Source organism: Phocoena phocoena, chromosome 5, assembly GCF_963924675.1.
Source record: "Phocoena phocoena chromosome 5, mPhoPho1.1, whole genome shotgun sequence".
NCBI lineage: Eukaryota > Metazoa > Chordata > Mammalia > Artiodactyla > Phocoenidae > Phocoena > Phocoena phocoena.
The window spans coordinates 110,032,867-110,052,633 of record NC_089223.1 but is presented as its reverse complement, the minus strand read 5'-3'; the positions used below and the strand labels follow the sequence as shown (position 1 = coordinate 110,052,633).

General features: G+C 36.3%; 1 protein-coding gene across 2 annotated transcripts in view; it reads right to left on the bottom strand.

Annotated features, from left to right (window-relative positions):
* ENPEP (glutamyl aminopeptidase) overlaps nt 1-19,767 on the bottom strand; it is a 103,621-nt gene that overhangs the window by 39,458 nt on the left and 44,396 nt on the right. For both annotated transcript variants that reach the window (XM_065877148.1, XM_065877147.1), the window contains 6 exons: nt 19,409-19,563; nt 18,866-18,979; nt 14,300-14,434; nt 12,391-12,456; nt 7,354-7,419; nt 7,066-7,217 (listed from right to left, as the gene is read on the bottom strand). In XM_065877148.1, coding sequence (XP_065733220.1) covers nt 7,066-7,217; nt 7,354-7,419; nt 12,391-12,456; nt 14,300-14,434; nt 18,866-18,979; nt 19,409-19,563 — 688 coding nt within the window. The remainder of the gene's footprint in view (nt 1-7,065; nt 7,218-7,353; nt 7,420-12,390; nt 12,457-14,299; nt 14,435-18,865; nt 18,980-19,408; nt 19,564-19,767) is intronic.

Sequence of the window (19,767 nt, the reverse complement as noted above, 5' to 3'; positions counted from 1 at the left end):
TTCTTTTTCAGGTAGACTGCCTATTTTGTCTTCATTTGTTAGGTCTGGTGGGTTTTTATCTTGCTCCTTCATCTGTTGTTTGTTTCTCTGTCTTCTCATTTTACTTATCTTACTGTGTTTGGGGTCTCCTTTATGCAGGCTGCAGGTTCGTAGTTCCTGTTGTTTTTGATGTCTGTCCCCAGTGGCTAAGGTTGTTTCAGTGGGTTGTGTAGGCTTCCTGGTGGAGGGGACTAGTGCCTGTATTCTGGTGGATGAGGCTGGATCTTGTCTTTCTGGCCAACCAGTTTCTAGAAGTAGCTAATTTAATATTTCTGAGTGTTCTTCATTCTCGATGACAGGGATAGAAAGTTTTTGGCAATTTGAATTTTTGGAATCATCTGAGTGTGCTGTTCATGTAACAATTCCCAAAGCCCTGAATTGGAAATCAGGAAACAGGTTCTGTTACCTGCTGCATGTAGTACGGTATCATAAAGTGGGTCTATAAAGATTTTTCAGTTCTCTAGAAATACGGCTATGAGCTATATAGAGCAAGATGAGAACAGTATTCTAAAAGGAGATTGTTCTCTGTAAATTCATCTGTTTCAATTCCCTGCACACTGTTTATTCTTTAATTGGAAATTTTAGCTCAACTCAATCTTTGGAACATATGCCACACATCCCCAGCCTGGCCGTTCTCCTAGGGCAGGCCCCATCAACTCCATCACCTCTCACATGGGTCACTAGCTACAATATCATCCTAACTGGTCTCCCTGCATCCACTCTTGTCCCACCTGATCTGTTCTCCATAGTGCAGCCAGAGGGGAACTTTGAAAAATGTAAACATGATCCTGCCAGTTCTCTCCTTAACATCCTTGAATTTTCACACTCTTTTGTTTAAAATCTTTAACATGGTCTGCATGCCTGCCCCTGCCTTCCCCTCCAACTTTATCTCCCACCAGTCTTCCCAGTGCCTCTCTGTTGTCTAGTTCTTGGAGCCAGACTGCCTGCATTCAAACCGAGGATCCATCACTTACACTCTGTGCAACCTTGAGTAAGTTATTTAAAAATTTTCTGCCTAAAGTTCTCTATCTGTTATAATAAAATACACTGAAGTACTTAGAATAGTGCCAGCTACTTAGTAAATGCTCAGTAAGCATTGCATATTATATGTATAATGCTCCTTTTAAACTTTAGAGCCTTCATATATGTTGCATTTTGTTTTGAAAACCCCAACAGTCATCCCTCAACACCAATTTACTCAGTTTAAATATCACTTCCTCAGGAAAGAAAGTCTTCTGTAGTCGTCTCTACTCCACCACACCTCCTGTCCGACAATTAATTCAGGCTCAGCATATCAGTGGGCACACGGCAGGAGAGAATAATTCCTGTGAAACTTCCAAATGGAAGCTAGTTTTGCAAGAGAGAAATATTTTAAAAATTTTAGTATCCAAAGGCTCTAGCAGTATTAAAATGGGCCAAATTTAATTTGCTAGAACATAAAACAATAACTGTAAAAGAACCAGTTTATAGTTATTAAACGATTCCTGAGACACCTTCTACACTGTATTTCTCCTTTCTCATGTTATTTTAATTGCTACTGAATAATTGATCTTGTGATGATTTATATATGAGACTGTAAAATGAGGTCAGTGAGACTATTAAAAAAGGAAGAGGGTGAAAGGTCTTTTCGGTGGAAATCGGGTAGTGGAGATTAGAGGCCACCTGGAGTGTGGTGAGTGCAAAATTCTCTCCACCCAAAGCACGTATTAAGAAGTTAAAAGACAATTAAAATCGGCATGGGTGAAATTGGAATGTTGTCCAGGGGACCTAGGTGTTGCTCTCATTTAGCCAGGATCCTGTCTAGGAGGGGCCTCAGCTGAGCAATGAAGGTCGGAGATGACATCCCCAAAGTGGTACACCCAGGTTCCTGTGGCCAGCTACAGTGGCTAGGGGGGGCGTCTTGAGATTGTGATTTTGTTCTCTTCATTTGGGACCGGTTGGCACCCCGGAAATGTATACAGAAATAACTAGTTAGTTATACAGAAACGGCTATATTATTAATACTTTTGTAAAAGTTGTAGTCATACAAGTGTAATAAGTTTTGAAATCACTGGCTGTGTGGCACGTGTTTTGTCAGCTTTTACAATATTTGGTATGTTTTAAAAATCTGGCAAATTAGAGGAAATGATGTATTGGATTTGTAATTTTATCTGACATTCTTAGAATACCTTAACTCAGTAGTCATGTTTAAATGCCTATAAAAGTCTGATTTGGGTGAGGTTTTTTTGTTGTTGTTAATTTTATTGGAGTAGAGTTGATTTACAACGTTGTGTTAGTTTCAGGTATACAGCAAAGTGATTCAGTTATGCATATACATATATTCATTCTTTTTTCAGATTCTTTTCCCATATAGGTTATTACAGAATATTGAATAGAGTTCCCTGTGCTATATAGTAGGCCCTTGTTGGTTATCTATTTTATATATGGTAGTGTGTGTATGTTAATCCCAAACTCCTAATTTATCCCTCCCCTGCATGTTTCCCCTTTGGTAACCATAAGTTTGTTTTCGAAATCTGTGAGTTTGTTTCTGTTTTGTAAACAAGTTTATTTATATCATTTTTTAAATTAGATTCCACATGAGTGATATCATATGATATTTTGTCTTTCTCTGACTTACTTCACTCAGTGTGATAATCTCTAGGTCCATCCATGTTGCTGCAAATGACATTATTTCATTCTTTTATATGGCTGAGTAATATTCCATTGTATACATGTACCACATCTTCTTTATCCATTCCTCTGTTGATGGATATTTAGATTGCTTCCATGTCTTGGCTATTGTAAATACTGCTGCAATGAACATTGGGCTGTGTGTATCTTTTTGAATTATGGTTTTCTCTGGAATATGCCCAGGAGTGGGATTGCTGGATCATATGGTAGTACTATTTTTTGTTTCTTAAGGAACCTCCATACCGTTCTCCATAGTGGTTGTACCAATTTATATTCCCACCAACAGTGTAGGAAGTTTCCCTTTTCTCTACACCCTCTCCGGCATTTATTGTTTGTAGACTTTTTGATGCTGGTCATTCTGACTGGTGTGAGGTGATACCTCATTGTAGTTTTGATTTGCATTTCTTTGATATTTAGTTATGTTGAGCATCTTTTCATGTAATAGGAAATTCTGATTTTGTAAAGTTAAAGGTTTGATTCTTTTTTTTCCTTTTTGGTTTTTAAGGTTTAATGTGTTTGAAAATCCCAAGAAATTTGATATACTATATTTATGATTTTTAATTTGTTAGATTCATAAAAATGTATAGAAAACTCTTTTTAGAAATTAGATTCATAAAACTGTGTCTTTCGGTGTTTATATTTGAAATTATAAATGGAATTTAATAAAATTTTAAGTGGTGATGTTTAGAAGTCTCTTATAAAATATGCAAAATAATTTGATTGATTGAGTGTGTAATTGCTGTTAAAATGTTTGGAGAATTTCATTTATGCATTGTAAATAAAAACATCCTTAATCAAAAACTGGGAAAACCACTATTGAAAAGCTACTGTCTCCTACACCCTTTCCACAGACCAGCACCTCTCTCAGAAGGAGCCCCTTTTAAATGCTTCTGGTTTTGGTTCTTCTGATATCTAATACTGTAACTCTAAATACCTCTATATTTTTTAGATAGTATTTATTAACTCACCCATGAGAGAGGGTGACTTAGTTCACTTATACTACTTTCTTTTTCATTCCCCCTTTAACATTCAAATTATAATAAAGCAAAATTATTATTATTAGACTTTCTATAGGTTACAATTGTTCCTTTAAATAATATACCCATACTGCCTTTTCTTGTTTTATAAATTTTCGTATTGTTACTCTCTCCTAACTGTAGAATAAGGTTATCTTGTGCAGTGCTGATAAATGCTTAACAACCAGCTCTCAGGGCAGGGGTGGGAAGTGGAATGTAGTATTTGCTGATTTCCATTAACTCACATCATGACCAATTTCAGGCTACTGGAATGATGTCACTGAGTTGGGATTAAAGCCAGCTTCGGTCCACCACTGAACCAGTATCCTTTTTTTCCACCTTTTCTTCCTCTTCCACCTCCTTTCTTCTGTCAGCTGTTTTTTCTTGTTACAGTGTTAAGATTGTTTATATTTACAATCTAACCTGTCACTATAGCAAACATTAACATGTTATCCATTGGTTGATTATAAAATAACACAAACGAAGTTATGCTCTATACATATTGCTGGCCGAGAAGTGTGTTGGAGTCATATTTCCTTCTCAGTGGTCTGATTTCATGGCCCTTGAGTCCCTTAAATGCAAATTTCCCCTAACAAACACCCTAACATAAGGGTAAAATAGACTCCTCTTCCTTATACTTTATCAATGGCATAAAATCATTCTACCTGCTTCATATTTTTGGATCACAATTTTTACATATAGCCTTGATTTTGTTTTTTGCTAATTTTCTTCTTTATAGTTGGCCAGACTGATGGGCCTTCACCAATTCCCCAATTCTGCCATCCTCCCAATTATACTCTCTTTTCCCTGGGGATCACCTAACTCAGCCCCAGTCATCCTGCTCTTGCGGCACTGTGAGCCCACTGGATCGCTGTTGGTCTGCATTTCCTTTCATGGCTCTCCTAGGTTGGATGAACTGTTTCCTGGATCCTATGTCTTCCTCTTTTTTGGATTCATTCATATTTTTTTCTCTCCAGGCTCCAATCCCCCTGGACTGTAGCTTTAGTAACTTTCTAAGAAGTGCTGTGTGGAAAGCATTTTCTGGGGCTGCACGTCAGAAAATGTCTTCACTGTGCTTATACGTTTGGTTTAGGGAACTGCCTAGAGAATTAGAGGTTGAAAATATTTTTTGCATCCACGTTTTAAATGACTGCTTCATTTTCTTCTTGAGTTCAGAGTTGTTGTAAAGAAGTCTAATGCCACACTAACTCATGTACCCTAGTTTTCTGAAATTTCATGAGGCTATAGCTAGGTATGTTTTTGGTGGTTTTTTTTTTTCCTTTTTGTACTGTGTAGTCAATGGGGCCTTTTTGCACTTTATTATTTCTTTGGTACAATTCGCCCCTTAAGTTTCTCTATTTTCTTTTTTTTGAGAGACTTCTATTAGTTGGGTGCTAGATTTTCCATATTTGTCTTCTGTTTCATATTTGCCAGTTCTATGTGTGTTTGTCCTGTACTTTTAGGGAATTCCCCAAATTTATTTCTAGTTGGTCTATTAATTTTTTTGACAACCAAAATTTAATCTTTCATAGCTCTTTTATATTCTCAGTTTGTCTTTTCGAAAACATTCTGCTCTTAGTTAATGGATATAATAGCTTCTTTGATCTCTTAATATATTTCATAAATTTATTTTTTATTTTAATTATGTCTCTTATAGAGATAGGTTTCTTTCTTTTTTTTTTTCGGTATGCGGGCCTCTGACTGTTGTGGCCTCTCCTGTTGCGGAGCGCAGGCTCAGTGGCCATGGCTCACGGGCCCAGCCGCTCTGCGGCATGTGGGATCTTCCCGGACTGGGGCACGAACCTGTGTCCCCTGCATCGGCAGGCGGACTCTCAACCGCTGCGCCACCAGGGAAGCCCAGAGATAGGTTTCTTGTTTGTTCATGTGAGATTTTACCTTTTATGCTTTTAGATTTCTTTTATGTGCCTTGCGATCCTTGATCATTCATATTTAAGAAAGAAGGACTAAATTGGTTATTCTTGGTGTCTTGTACGTAACCCCTCTACTGTTGAGAAGGGAGATATATATATATTTTAACATCTTTATTGGAGTATAATTGCTTTACAATGGTGTGTTAGTTTCTGCTGTATAACAAAGTGAATCAGTTATACATATATCCCCATATCTCTTCCCTCTCGCGTCTCCCTCCCTCCCACCCTCCCTATCCCACCCCTCTAGGTGGTCACAAACCACTGAGCTGATCTCCCTGTGCTATGCAGCTGCTTCCCACTAGCTATCTATTTTACATTTTATAGCGTATATATGTCCATGCCATTCTCTCACTTTGTCCCAGCTTACCCTTCCCCCTCCCCATATCCTCAAGTCCATTCTCTAGTAGGTCTGTGTCTTTATTCCCGTCTTACCCCTAGGTTCTTCATGACCTTTTTTTTTTTTCTTAGATTCCATATATATGTGTTAGCGTACGGTATCTGTTTTTCCCTTTCTTATTTACTTCACTCTGTATGACAGACTCTAGGTCCATCCACCTCACCACAGATAACTCAATTTCATTTCTTTTTATGGCTGAGTAGAGAAGGGAGGTATATTTTTGAAACTGACTTCTCCGCTGAACAGGAAGTCTGACTAGAGGCTCTGTGTATGTATGAGGGGAGCTGGCAGCTCCAGCCCATTCATACTACAAATGCCACAAGGAGGAAAGCTTTACTTTGGGTGTCCCAACCAGATGGAAATCCTTAGCTCTCCTCTACGTCTTGGTCAATTTCTTTAGGAAAAAAAGTCCTCTGGATTTTTGCCTTGGGTCATTGCCAGACTTTTGAGAGCTCTATGCAGAAGAAAGAATGGCAGTCAATGAAGGGAAAGTGGAGGGGTAGGGGTCTGGCTGGCACAACTGTCCTGAATCCAGACTTCAAATTAATTGCCCTATTTTCAGCCTCACTCCTGCCTTCCACTCTGAGTGCCGACACTGAGCCCAGAGCCTGTCTACGGATAGGGGGAAATCAGCTTCCACCTCTACTGAAAGTCTCTTTTTATCTGGCTGCATCTTCCTCTGTTTGTTTTCTGTCTATATTTCTCCCTCTGCTTTTCTTCATCTAGAATTTTATGATACATTTAGCCCTTCCTATTTTCTTTGCTTCTCTGAGTTTATTTCTTTTAGTACTTCTGTTTCTTTATTCAGTGATTTCTGGGAAGAATAGTACTTGCATGCATGTGCTCAGTCCATCATTTGGAACCTGAAGACAACTGAGCTATTTCTGAATGCCTTTGTTTCCCCAAAAACACTGTGCTTAAGCATCAGGTACTGAAGAGCAAGGTCTAAACAAATGGCCAGTATTTCCATCAAATTTCTGCTTTTCTTCTGAAATGCGTTATAGATTCTTACCCCAAAATTGAATGTGGCTCAGAAGAATTAACTCTCGAGTCCAACAGAAAGCGTTTCTGTGTGATGTTCCTCATATCTTCCACATTAAGTACAGGGTAACCCATCTGATTGGTCCAGGTGTCCATTACTTCTTTCACTGGTAGATGACTTGCCTAAGATTTGTTTAAAAAATAGAGAATAATCAATCAACAAATAAGGGGAAATAAAAGGATAGAATAATCAGATAAAGAAATGATTGATAAATCATTTGTTAATCAAAGAAATGTTTGAGGATATACTCCTCCTTACCTCTTCAAGTGCTGCCCAAAAATCTGAAGTTTTGGCATTCTTAAATTTGTATTTTTGCAAGTAACTCTGCATGTGAAAGATAACAAGTATTTCAAAAGTCAATGTTTGCTTTTTGCATATTTCCACAACATGAGCTGAACCCTTCAACATGTCTCGCTCAATGAATAATATAGCAAATGTACCTAGAATGAAAATCAAATGATACGCCGTATGCAAAACATTTTGTAATCTATAAAAACACTGTACAAATAATGATTTATTTGTAAAGCATAAGGAATATTTTTTATTAATGAGATAATTCGCTTTTTTGTTGTTTTTTTTTTAGTCTAATGGAATTGTGAACAGGTGAGGTAAAGAGTTTAATTTTTTCAGGACAACCAATATAAGATGCTTAAGGACCGTCAACTATTTAGCAAGCAGTCAACAGTCCAAAACATTTTTGATCCACTAGGAAAAAAGATCCATAATTCTATGATGTTCACTTATTGGTGTTAACCTGTCCACTGCTGGCTGCATCCCCTACCTTTATTTACACCAGTAGTGTTTTCTCATCTCACACACTAGATGACCCCATCACATATGAGTGATTGAAGTGATATGCAAAGATAAAACTGGTGAGCTTGGCTCTAAGCCAAGGCTCAGCAAACTTTTTCTGTAAAAAGCTGTATAATAAAGATTTTAAGTGTTGTGAGACATATAGTCTCTGTCACAACTACTCAACTCTGCCCAAATAGCACAAAAGCAGTCATAGATAATATGTAAGTGAATGAGAATGGCTGTTTCCCAATAAAATGTTATTTATGCACACTGATATTTGAATTGCATACAACTTTCACATGTCATGAAATACTCTTTTGAGTTTTTCCAACCGTTTAAAACTGTAGAAGTGATTTTCATTTGCAGACCTTACAAAAATGGGTGGTGGGCTGGATTTGGCCTGCAAGCTGTAATAGTAGTTTGCAGACTCCTGCTCTAAATAAATGAATATATAGTCTTCTGAATAATAATAATCATGATGATGATGGCTAAATTGGGAAAATTATTCACTCTAAAGAGTAAGATTTCATTTTTCAAATATTTTAAAAATACAAATCTTTTAACTACAAGGCTCCCTTTTTGTCAGTTCTAGTCACAAAACCTCTCTATATATGAGTTTTCAGGCATAATATGATATCCCTAGAGAAAATTCCTTGTCTTCTTCTAATCTCATAATTAGGCACTACTTATAGTTCTCCAGGAGACCTTCCAGAATTCCTGCTGTATAACTCCTCTGTTATGCTCTAGAATTGTCCTGCTTAAAATGTGGAAGTCTTTGATAGAAATCGAACCTTCTTAAGTGGTCTTAGAACTTTCAAAGAAAATAACCAGTGGTTGACTTTGCTCATATCATTTTCACTCTAAGTTGCTCTAATTTTCAGGAGGTGCTATACCTTAGTCCTGTTATCTTCTAAATTCCTCTTTTTAGGCATAGAGAGAGAAAACAATATTATCTGGACTGCTCCAAGATGCCTGGGAGAGGGTTGAGGCCAGTTTGGAATGCTGCCTTCATATTTGTTCTTTTGATTGGGTCACTGCTCAGCACTGCCACTGGAGGGCAGGCGAAGGAAGGGAGAAGGAATGAAAGGCACAGATTCTGTATCAAATTTAGGTGTTTGTTCCAGAGTTTTGCATAGATCATTCATTCCTTCTTAGTAAAATAATTGGATGCTCGGAATAGTAATAATTATAATCATAGCTACCTGGTAATGATGATTTCTAGTGAATAGTATCTTCTTAAAATTAATTTAGAGGAGTTTCTTTGTATATTCATGGTGACTTGTACTTAGAAACATGCAATCTTGGAACTGAAAGGAACCTTAAATACTATTTTATACAAGTCTCACATTTTGGGCATGAAGGAAACTGGTGTCTAGAGAGGTGAAGAGATTTGCCTGAGATTACGGTGAAGAGACTTCTGAATCCTGGATCAGTTTGTGTGGTTTTCGTCACTGTTGTTATTGTTACTGTTTTTTAAATTGCAGTTTCTTGCTTCACCTTAGCTAGAGGCTTATATAAACAGTATATTAAAAGGAACTAATTTTATTTTGTCTATATTAGTGCTTTTGAATATTCTGTATTAAGAAATTTCCTTCTTCACCTTGCATAATCACGATGCAGTCATTCCAGTCAAAAGTTTACGATGACCTAGGTCCCCCAGTAATAGTCCCTCAGTTAGTATCAAAGGAAAGGAACAGTGTTTCTATGACTAGTATCTCAGGAACGGACAGGACATTTTCCAGTTGAACCATTCCTGTCTTATCAGCGATACTACTGATACTAGGAGAAAAAGAAAGGATGGATATATTTCTCAGCTTCTATTTCATGACCATACATTGTTATCAGCGCTCCATAATTTAATATGCTTTTTTACATACAAGCACAGCCTGAAAGATTTTCCAGTTGATGGTTTTACTCTTTTTTTTTTGCGGTACCCGGGCCTCTCACTGTTGTGGCCTCCCCCGTTGCGGAGCACAGGCTCCGGACGCGCAGGCTCAGCGGCCATGGCTCACGGGCCCAGCCGCTCCGCTGTATGTGGGATCTTCCCGGACCTGGGCACAAACCCGTGTCCCCTGCATCGGCAGGCGGACTCTCAACCACTGCGCCACCAGGGAAGCCCTGGTTTTACTCTTAATTCCCCTCACTCCGTACCTACTTTGCTGTCTGAGATTGGGTTTGGGGTTAAAGTGATGAGCATGAAGGAGAACAGAGAGCTGGCCATCCCCAGAGTTAGCACCACACCAGGTTAGCTAATGAAGAGTCACTTTTGGTAGAAAGTTAGTATTTGCAAGGGGAAAATCTTGGACAGTGTCACATATTGTGGGGTTTAGGGGCAGCAGTCATAGCATGATGATAAATCAAGGAGAGATACATTTGGATACTAGAATTATGTGAAGGGATGTTCCAATTGGTTTGAGAGCTTATTGAATGTGACCTATATTGATCATATATTATTTTCAGATATTAGCTAGTGTTTGAAGATTGAAGGCAAAAAATGAGTGTTTCAGTGTCTTTTTGTAAATTAATTCCATAGCACTATAATGATATGAAAATTAGTATCTATTCATTCTAGCGCCGTTTGTAGTCGCAGTTAGGGTGGAGGAAGATGGTTTTAACGTGAGAAATATTAGTTTTAGACTGGACTGGGTTTTTAATTAATTATATCACAGATATGAGATAAATAAAATGCAAGAGTATTATTAAATTATTAGAATAGGTATTCTCTTTTAAAGACTCTTTTGGTACTTCTCAAAAAAAGTTAATATGAAAAATAATTTGAAGTCCACTTTGAAGATTCCAAGAACGTGTTATTCATCACTTTAATTTAGAATGAAAACTATGCAAATGAAATTTTAATTTACTTTTAAAAATGAATTGTCTTTGTTTATTTTTATATTCTATATTATTTATTATAGACCATTCATTCATTCAAGAGGCATTTTTTGGATCTTCTAACATCTGTAATGCATTCTCCTACTATATGCAAAAATATAGAAGACACAGTTCCTCACAAAAGGTGCTTACAGTTAGAGAAGTATGAAATTTGAGTCTGAAGCTGATGAAAAGTTTACAAGATGTTCTAATGTACACTTAAGAACAAACACATAGCTTCTCTCTTTCCACCTAATGTCCACACAGAATATTTTATTCATGGACAAAAGTAGTAAAATGTACTGATGTGCTCCCTGAATATTTCCTAAATCCTGCTTATTTTTTACTTTAATAATCACCTAGGAATTTAAGTATTGGGTAGAAAGGGACCATTTCCTTTTATGGTATTATGGAGAATGCTGATTGCCACATAAGAAGACTTGGCAGTAGTAAGAGCTGTAGGAATGGTGGGCAGGCACTGTCCTGGGGAATCACATCCAAAGGAAGTACTGGTACCCTTTGGGAAAGCTAGCAGGGCACTGCTCTCACCCATTTTCTATTTTATGGATTGGATACTATCAGCGCTGCTCTGCCTACTACCTGGGATGTCACAGTAGGGGGGATGGAGATGGAAGAGAAAGAGTAGGAAGACAGTTCCATCCCTAGCTACAACAGAGCCAACCTGCAGACAGGACAGTTACAGGGACATTGTAGCAATGGTGGTAATATAGATAATATAAAACCCTGAGAGAATTGGCTTATGGTCTAGAAGAACAGCAATGGAATTGAAACATCCACTGGAGGAATAAGCTTAACTGGGATGTGTGAAATGCTTTAAGGAATTGACTATTATTTCTCTTTCCAAACAGAAGCAGGCCCTCTTTATTCACTGACTTTATCATAATAGGAATATGTGTGTTAACCATTTTATAATCTAATAATAAGGGAAAAGTCCTTTTAAAAACTATAATGGAAGAGCTTTATAGATAGATTTAAAATTTTATATTATGTTGCTATGGACTGAATTGTGTTCCCCCCAAATTCATACTTTGAAGGCCTAATGCCCAATGTGATGGTATTTGGAGATGAGGCTTTTGGGAGGTTTAGGGTGAGGTTTAGATGAGATCATGAGGGTGGGAGCCTCATGATGGGATCAGTGTCTTATAAGAAGAGGCACCAGAAGGTTCTCTCTCTCTCTGCTATGTGAGGACACAGCAAAAAGGTGACCATCTGGAAGCCAGAAAGAAAACTCTCACCGAAAACTGAGTCTGCCAGCACGTTGTTCTTGGACTTCTTAGTCTACAGAACTGTGAGAAAATAAATTTCTGTTGTTATGCCACCCAATCTATGGTGTTTTGTTATGGCAGACTGAGCTAATACACATATAAAGGGTGTAAAAAAATAAGTAATCTGTTTCACTTCTCTATGAAACTTTTGTTAAATGACAGTTACAGATACAACATAGGTAATAACCTGGATGTGATCACCTTTTTGTGTTCTGCAATATTATCCTTGAGCAAGGAAAAGAAAAGTAAAAAGGGAATTGTCCTTAATTAATCACATATCTTAACATTCATCAGCCATATATCAGTGTAGTTTTTTAATAATATTAAAAGTAATAAATCATACCTGACATCCTTTTTGAAATTTCTCTGGTGTTATCCAGTCTTCAAGCATTCTCAGAATGGAAGCTCCCTATGATGGAAAAGAATGGCAAGTTAAATTAATAAAGGATATGTAAGAAACAAATATCAGTGATCACTATTGTGACTAGTATTTCATGATCATATATGTGAGATAATGTCTTTAAGATGATTATGCTAAATTATATGGCTATCAATTTGTGATTTTAGGATGAAAATACCACTTGGCATACCCCCTGTATCTATGCTTCTAAAATAACTGAAAGGCAAGGAGAAATTGATAAAATGGCCATCGTTTCAGTAACAAGGTTCAAATAATTATTGCATTTCACCACATGAACCAGTAGATGGGGCTTTCCTAATGAAAGAGAAACTGGAGAAAGTTTGAGAAAAGTCATGTTCTTTGATGAACAAGGAAAGCAACTTCAGGATAAAATTCTGGCTACTTCTTAAGTATATTGGAATATTTGGGAAAAATAATTATATTTTAACAGAGGGGGGTAGACAGTTGAGGAATTAATCTGGTCAAATAGTTTAATATAGATTGCATATATAATTTAGGCATAAAATGCTACTCTTCCAAAGTGGTTTATCTCATTTGATTTTATTTAGTCTGAAGAGTCTGATGAATACTTCTGCTGTCTACTTGCATTTCATATGTTATAAGATTAATTTTAAATGCATTATTCATAGATTTAAAAATCAATTTTCAAGTAACTGACCAGAAAAACATTGCTTCCCCATTTAAGTTAGCAATTTCTACTGTAATTTATTAAAATATGTTATTTTTGTACCTAGTATAAAGCTAAAGGCTTAGAAACATGTATTTATTTCTGACCTAATACCTTATACCCATGGAATATCTAGGACTTAGGAAGAAGCTGATTTAATAAATATAAATGTCTCCATGTGAATTATTAGAATATACTATAAGTGGATTAGAGAGTCTCCTTTTAACAGAAAGATAAAAAGAATCATTGACAATATAAAAGAAAAATGAATAAAGGAAGCCTGAAATAATGCCATGAGAACATACGAGAGGGAAAGCCAAAAAATATGATGCTATAAACTTCAAATACTAATATATAGAAGGCTTTTTCACTAAAGCCAATTTTATCTAGTATTCATTTTCATAATTGTAATATTTTGTCTTAAATAAAACTTTGGGTATCCCCAGAACAGTAAAATGTATTAGTTTGCAGTGGCTTTTGAACAACTTAACCTAGTGGGTAAACCACAAGAGGCTGGGGTGGAAAATCGACTAAAATATGTTGCATACAGGTGTGGAATATGTTTAGAGGAGAAGCTACAGGAGAAGTTGTGGGAGAAAAATGGGTAGCATAAAGCTTCAGGTCACTATGGGTTATTAGCAACTTTTCATAAAATTTTACTGGATAAAAATGCCCCATCTATGACACGCTAACAAATTCACCTTTAAATCGTATATAAAAATGGATGAAAGTAATTCCTTCAAACGGAATTGGATTTAAGTGCTTACTGGAAGCATTCTACTAGAAAAGGTGTCCACATATATGGCACTTCTCATTGACCATGGCAGAGAAGGAAGATTTACTGTGTTTTAAAAAATCAAGTCAAATAACTTTAAATTGGATGCCTAAAGGGTAAATGTTCAGTTATCAGAATGATAGCTGTTATAAACAAAAGTAAAAAGAGAAACTTTAAAAAATCTGCTTCAGAATTCTGTGACAATGACCAGCATTGATCATTTCCACTGAAAATTACAAACTGTTGAATATTCAGCACTTGGAATAAGTTCTACACTGTTTTCCAAAGCCCATTAACATAGTATAACCATTCTTACCATTTTAAGGCATTTACTAAGAGAAAACCCACTAAACAGGAAGACATTCAAAACAGTGTTATATTTTCCGCACCTTGCTATAGGAAATCCCATCAAAAACAGATGTTATTTCATCAGGACTTGTCACCGTGACTATAATTGGGTGTGAAGATATCAAAGAATCATCCTCTTGTACAGGTAATACATCTTCAAGTAGCATCTGATCACGCTGAAATGACAGAATGAACCAAAAGAAATCTAGCACTTCCTTTATAGTGGTTTATATGTCAAAATATCATTTATATAATACACATTGGGGGGAAATAAATATAAATGACTCATATTTAAAACAAATATTAGATGTTCAAATTAATCATATTTTGCACTGATTTTTCTATACTGATTCCATTCCCTTCTACTTAAAATTCCCTTGACTTCACCCCTATATGGCAGGCCAAGAAGACAGAAGCATTTATAAATTCTGTTTCTGCTATTTCTGTGTGACTTTCAGACATGAGCCAAACTTTTCAAGCCCTGTTTCATATGTGTGCAATAAGAATGATGATATCACCCCACAGATTTGTCTGAGACTTAAGGAAACGTGTTGATTTGTCAAAAATTGTTTTAGGGGTCTTTTTCCATTAATCATTGGAATTTGGATGATTCGTAATTAATTGAAGAAAACATTAACTTTTGCTTTAGTTCTAATAATTACCTTCTCATTCCTGTCCTAGGTTTTCTCAGCAAAATAGAGTGTTTGAGAGGTCTAGCACGATAGTCAAACTTCCTAGGTTCAAAGCTCAGTTTCTCCACTTTCTAGACATGTGAGTTTAAGTAATTTCCCTCACCCATGATGGCAGCTACGTTTTTAGAAACGTGCAGAGGATTTAATGAGATAATGCATGACAGGCATTTGGCATAGTACCTGGCACAGAGTGAAAACCTAACACACTAGCTGCTATTATTTTGATTCTTAATCAATTAGATTCTGAAATCTAGTTCTGTTAAATCACTAATAATAAAAACCAAAAGCTTTATTGATCTTAATCAAAAATATTTCCCAAAAGGAGCATGCTATATTAGTTTACATTTTCCAACTTTGTGAATTCCACTTACAATAGGCAAGATACTGTTGTCAAGTGATGACTGTCAATCAAGGTAATTTTGTCTTGGATTTTAATTTTTGTTCCCCTAAAATGTTTAGGTAAGAAGAAAGGATCTTAATCTCAGTGTCAGGAAATTTGACTCTCATCTTGGCTGTGCTACCAGTCGTCTGTGTGACATTTGGAAGGTACATTACCTTCCTGGGCATCAGATTTTTTCACCTGTAAAATGAGGCTCCGTTATTGTGGTTCTTATCAAGCTCTCTTACAATGTATCTTTGTTTATCTATTCCCTCCACCACCAGACCCTAAATTAGGAACTTCTTTAAGGGCAGGAAGTGTGTTTTATTCAGTTTTGGGTCCTCCGTAGTGTTCACTGAATGAAGAATGAATGAATAGATGAAGAATGAATGAGTTGGATTGTATGATTAAATTTCATTTAAGAACTGCATACTAAATTTTTCCAATATTTAATTGTTTTTGAAACACTAAAAATGGAATGTTATAATATTACATATACAATATATTACATAAACAATACATCTTGATATAAGAAGGGTTACTGTATAGAAAATACAGGACAAAATAAAATTTCATTTATATAGTTTAATTTCAATAAATTATGAAATCAGCGATTTTCAACATAGAGGAATGGTCCTCAACTAGGGGACATTATATCATTCAGATGACATCTGGCAATATGTGGAGACATTTTTCTCTTGTTTTCTCTCTTTTTTTAATTGAAATATTGTTGATTTACAATGTCATGCTAATTTCTGCCGTACAGCAAAGTGACTCAGTTATACACATACATACATTATTTTTTATATTCTTTTCCATTATGGTTTATCCCAGGGGACTGGATATAGTTCCCTGTGCTATACAGTAGGACCTTTTTGTTTATCCATCCTAAATGTAATAGTTTGCATCTACTAACCCCAAACTCTCAGTCCATCCCTCTCCCTCTCCTACCCCTTGGCAACCACAAGTCTGTTCTCTATGTCTGTGAGTCCATTTCTGTTTTGTAGATAAGTTCATTGTGCCATATTTTAGATTCCACATATAAGTGATATCATATGGTATCTGTCTTTCTCTGGTCTGACTTACTTAGTGTGATCATCTCTAGTTGCATCCGTGTTGCTGCAAATGGCATTATTTCATTCTTTTTTATAGCTGAGTAATATTCCATTGTATATATGTACAACATCATCTTTATCCATTCATCTTTTGATGAACATTTAGGTTGTTTCCATGTGTTGGCTATTGTGAATAGTGCTGCTGTGAACATAGGGGTGCATGTATCTCTTTGATTTATGGTTTTGTCCAGGTATACGTCCAGGAGTGGGATTGCTGGAGCATGTGGTAGTTTTATTTTTAGTTTTCTGAGGAACTTCCATACTGTTTTCCGTAGTGGCTGCACCAACTTTCATTCCCACCAACAGAGTAGGAGGGTTCTGTTTTCTCCACACCATCTTATGGGGCCTTTTTTGGTTTCACAGCTGGGGTGGAGGGTTACTGGCATCTAATAGATACAGGCCAGGGATGCTGCTAAATACCCTACAATACACAGGACAGTCCCCACAACAAAGAATTATCTGGCCCAAATGTCAATAGATCCATCCTTGAGAAACCACAATGTAGATTAAATTTTAAAGAAGCAATTGTTGCAAATTAACTTTTTCACTTTTTTTTTATCTTTCAGTTTTAATTTATAGACTAACTTGTTCTCAAAGTATACTTTTGTGATATGAGAAAATAATAAGGATGCAATACCAAATACTAATTGAACATTTTTTCAGTAATTTCAGTTTTTATAACCTGAAGACATTTATTAGAAGTTGATTGTTGAATTAATTTTATCATTTAATTAATGCTTTTCTTGGTCCATTTTTTAAATGTTGTTTTTTGAAATATAATTTACATTATTAAAAGTTACCCTCTTAAAGTAGACAGTTTGATGAGTTTTGACAGATATAAACAATCTTAACTACAATCATAGTCAAGATATGGAAAAATTTCTTACCCCCAAAAGTTCCCTTGAATCCTTTTTCAGTCTGTCTCCTCCTTTCACCTTAGTCCCTGACAACCAGTGATATATATTTTATTCCTATAGTTTTGTCTTTTCTATAATGTCAAATAAATGGACTCATTCAGTACGTAGTCATTCACAGATGCCTATTTCCACATAGTAAATGCTTTAGAGATTCATCCACAATGTTACTTTACCAGCAATTTGCTCCTTCTACTGTTGAGTAGTATTCTATTGTATCAATATGCTACAATTTATTTATAAATTTGAGTTGTTTCTAGCAGTTGGCTATTATGAATATTCCCATTATGTGCATTTACATGCAGGTTTTGTGTGGACAAGTGTTTTCATGTCTCTTGGAGTAGGATTGCTGGATTATATGATAAATGTATGTTTAACTTATAAGAAGTGGTCACACTATTTTCAAGGGTGACTGTATCATGTCTACCAGCAATGTATGTGACTTGAAATTGCTCCACAAATTTACCTACATTTGGTATTATCAGTCTTTTAAATTTTAGATATTTGGGATGGTTAATTTTATGTCACATTGATTGATGGGGCCATGGTGCCGAGGTATTTGCTCAAACATTATTGTGGGTGTTTCTGTGAGGGTGTTTTGAATGAGATTTACATTTAAATTGGTGGACTGCGTTCACCAGTTTAACTTTTTTCACTTTTTAAAGCAGGTTGTGAAAACGGCAAGGGCTGCGAGCATCTAACACTCTTCTTATTGTATCCAGTGGAGGGCAGTAGTCTATACAGTACACAACCTCCTGCAATGCTACTTTCACATAACCACACACTTATACTTTTATATATACAAACTGATAAGAATACACCACCTAAATACAGATGAAAACAGGTGTAGCTTTTTGGGAAAAATATCTGCAGAGTTCATAGAAGCCTCTGTTCCAGGCCCCTCAGAGACACAGAATAATAATTACATGTACATTTTGGAAGCTTTTAAGCTTACAATACAGAGAACAGTGTTCTTCTTTCATAGAGGAGAGAACTGACTCAGAGAGGATATGTAACTTGCTCAAGGTCACATTCCCTGTAACGCATCTAAGAAATGATGTGTGCAAGATTTGAACCTGAGTCTAACTACTAAGTTTATGCGTTTATCTCTTTACCGTGTCATTTCAGCAACCTGTGTAAAGGAAGTCATTTATAAAATTAGGCTTGGGCATTTTTCAAAGGATTAGCACTACAGATAATTTCTTGAACACAGAGTTGGCATTGTCTAAGCTAGATATTTTTTTCCTGCCCTGGCACGTGTTGTTGAATGACTCTACCAACCACATTCTTGGCTCGTGGTGGTCAATTGCCCTCTAGGGCCTGGGCATAGGCTCTGAGCATGGTATAGTTCAGTGGAGGCAGCTGGTTCCACCCCAGCCTCCCAATGGAATTCCCAATTCGATACTGCACTTGGCCCCAAACTCAGGGCCACTGTCATAGTCCAAAGGCTTCAATCAGCTTGACATGAGGAAAACAGAGATTTGGAACTTATATGTTTAGGGCTCACCATTTGCCACTCTTTTTCTGCATGGTCTACTCCCAGGAACTCAAAGAAGGAAGCAAACCCTTCGTTTAACCACAAGTCTTCCCACCATTCCATGGTCACAGTATTTCCAAACCACTGAAATTATAAGCAAGAAAGAGGGTTAAATTCTCATGCCTTTGGTAGAAAGGTCTAGAAAATGTCAGTACATTCATTTGTTCATGCAAATTTTGTCACTTGACACAAAAGTGGCAGACATCATACTTAGCATTTATTTCCTGCTTTATTTCTCCTGGTTTTTAAGTGATCTGAAATTCTCCTTATTGTCTTCATTTTGGTAGTACTGGGAATATTTAAAGTTATAGGAAAACCTTGTGTATTTACTAAAGGCAGAACAATGTGTCTTAAAAGTTTCTTTATGGTAAAATGTTTATTAGCAGTAAGAAAGACTTTCAAGCAGGATTTTCTGGGTTGGCTACTTTTTATTTGCTAAGTTATAATTTCAATCATTCCTATGGTCTTAAGCCACTTTTTAAAATAAGCTAAGTTGGTGCTAAGATTCTATACCTGATGCACAAGTTCATGGGCAACCACAGTGGCCACCCTCTGTTGGTTTGATGAGGCTGATTCATTAGGGTCATAAAGCAGGTTTGTTTCTCTGTAAGTGATGAGTCCCCAGTTCTCCATAGCCCCAGTGCCAAAATCTGGAATAGCGATTTTATCTATGGAAAAAGAGTCCAGTGAGAAATACATTCTTTCCATTTTGTTCATAACACTTCTTACCAAATTAAGTTCTTTAGGTGAACGTTTTTTAAAAGACTAAAAATAATTTCTCAGAGTGAAAAAGTCATCTATTTGTGTAAACTTTTCAGTCTTTAATGCACTCAGAATATCCATGGAACTCTTCCTGTTGGCTCCAGATATCA